The sequence below is a fragment of the Malaclemys terrapin genome, chromosome 1 (genome assembly GCF_027887155.1).
Source record: "Malaclemys terrapin pileata isolate rMalTer1 chromosome 1, rMalTer1.hap1, whole genome shotgun sequence".
Classification (NCBI taxonomy): Eukaryota; Metazoa; Chordata; order Testudines; family Emydidae; genus Malaclemys; species Malaclemys terrapin.
Genome location: NC_071505.1, coordinates 191,753,200 through 191,754,738, shown reverse-complemented (window position 1 = coordinate 191,754,738; position 1,539 = coordinate 191,753,200). Strand labels below are relative to the sequence as shown.

General features: G+C 39.7%; 1 protein-coding gene across 1 annotated transcript; it reads left to right on the top strand.

The window, feature by feature from the left end:
• Window positions 1–297: 297 nt before the first annotated feature.
• CLDN14 (claudin 14) lies at window positions 298–1,234 on the top strand. Its single transcript, XM_054016464.1, has one exon. The coding sequence runs from the start codon at window positions 298–300 to the stop codon at window positions 1,006–1,008; it is 711 nt and encodes a 236-aa protein (XP_053872439.1). The 3' UTR covers window positions 1,009–1,234.
• The last annotated feature ends 305 nt before the right edge of the window (window positions 1,235–1,539 follow it).

Below are 1,539 nucleotides of genomic sequence, written 5' to 3'. Positions count from 1 at the left end.
AACAGGCCATAGAAGCCTGTTTACATAAGTGAAGAGGGAAGCTTACTTTCTCACTGCTTCCACAAAATATCATTAACTGCCATAACTATGCTAATTGCACTTGAAATGCATCTTACTGGTTAGAGAAATAATGCATTTAGGTAATATTTAACTTCTTTTCCCTCAATTACCTTTTATTAGGAGTCCAGAAGGTGTCAGAGTAAAACTGCTGCATATCGCCCAGGAAAAGCTTGTGTTTTCAGAAGGAAGCCAACCAGAGATACATTATTAAAGGGAATAATTAAGACAAACATTAACATGGCAAGCATGGCTGTTCAGTTACTGGGCTTCTTACTAAGTCTCTTTGGTCTAATTGGAACCTTAGTTGCTACTATTCTGCCTCACTGGTGGAGGACGGCACACGTAGGCACCAATATTATAACAGCTGTGGCATACATGAAAGGGCTCTGGATGGAGTGTGTCTGGCATAGCACTGGCATCTACCAGTGCCAGGTCCATCGGTCTCAGCTTGCACTGCCTCGGGACCTTCAAGCAGCTCGTGCCATGATGGTGATTTCCTGTGTTATTTCCACACTGGCATGTGTGGTGTCTGTTATTGGCATGCATTGCACTCGCTGTGTCAAAGGGGCCTCTGCCAAAAATTCTCTCGCTGTCTCTGGTGGAATCTTTTTCATCCTGGCTGGTCTCATATGCCTGGTTCCTGTTTCTTGGACTACTAATGATGTGGTTACAGATTTTTACAACCCCATGCTTCCCAACGGGATGAAGTACGAGATAGGGCAAGCTCTTTACCTCGGTTTTTTCTCTGCATCTTTGACTATACTTGGCGGAGCTCTACTGTGTACATCATGCCAGAGTACTGGGGACAACCTACCTTACCAGCCACAACCAAGGAGCACAACAAGGGCTGCTCCCTCATATAGACCACCAACTGCCTACAAGGGAAACCATGCACCTTCTCTGACCTCTGTTTCACAGAGTGGCTACAGATTAAATGACTATGTGTGAGTTTCTTAAGATTCACCTGTGACTCAGAACTGCTCTATAATGGATGTGTATGACATAAAACTAAGCTAAAGAACATTTATAATTTATGAGAGTTTTGATACAAAGTTTACCATTGTGTATGTATGCAGTGAAACAACATGAAATTGTTTGCTTTGAAACTGGAAAAAAGAAAAGAAAAGAAATTTGTAGTATTCCAGAGGCTGCAATTCTCCCTATGTGAGGTCAACTTAAGCTTAAGCTGTGGATGTGGTCAGTTCTGATTGAAAGTAACGTTTTTATTTTTATCCAGTTTCTAATACTAAAACCTGTGTTCACAAACAATAAAGGGTTAACAGTAGAGCTGGTTGAAATTTTTTCAGTTGAACAATTTTCCATTGAAAAATAATGTTTCATGTACATCAAAACATTTCAGGGTAACATTGATTTGGACTAAATTATTGTTTCAACTTTCTCATATTTCAAAAACATCAAAACATTTAGGTTTGATTTTATCATTTTGTTGGTTATATATTAACACATTAAACTATGATG

Excerpts from the sequence above, each read along its gene's own strand:
- CLDN14 (XM_054016464.1), top strand. The coding sequence starts at position 298 with ATGGCAAGCATGGCTGTTCAGTTACTGGGCTTCTTACTAAGTCTCTTT.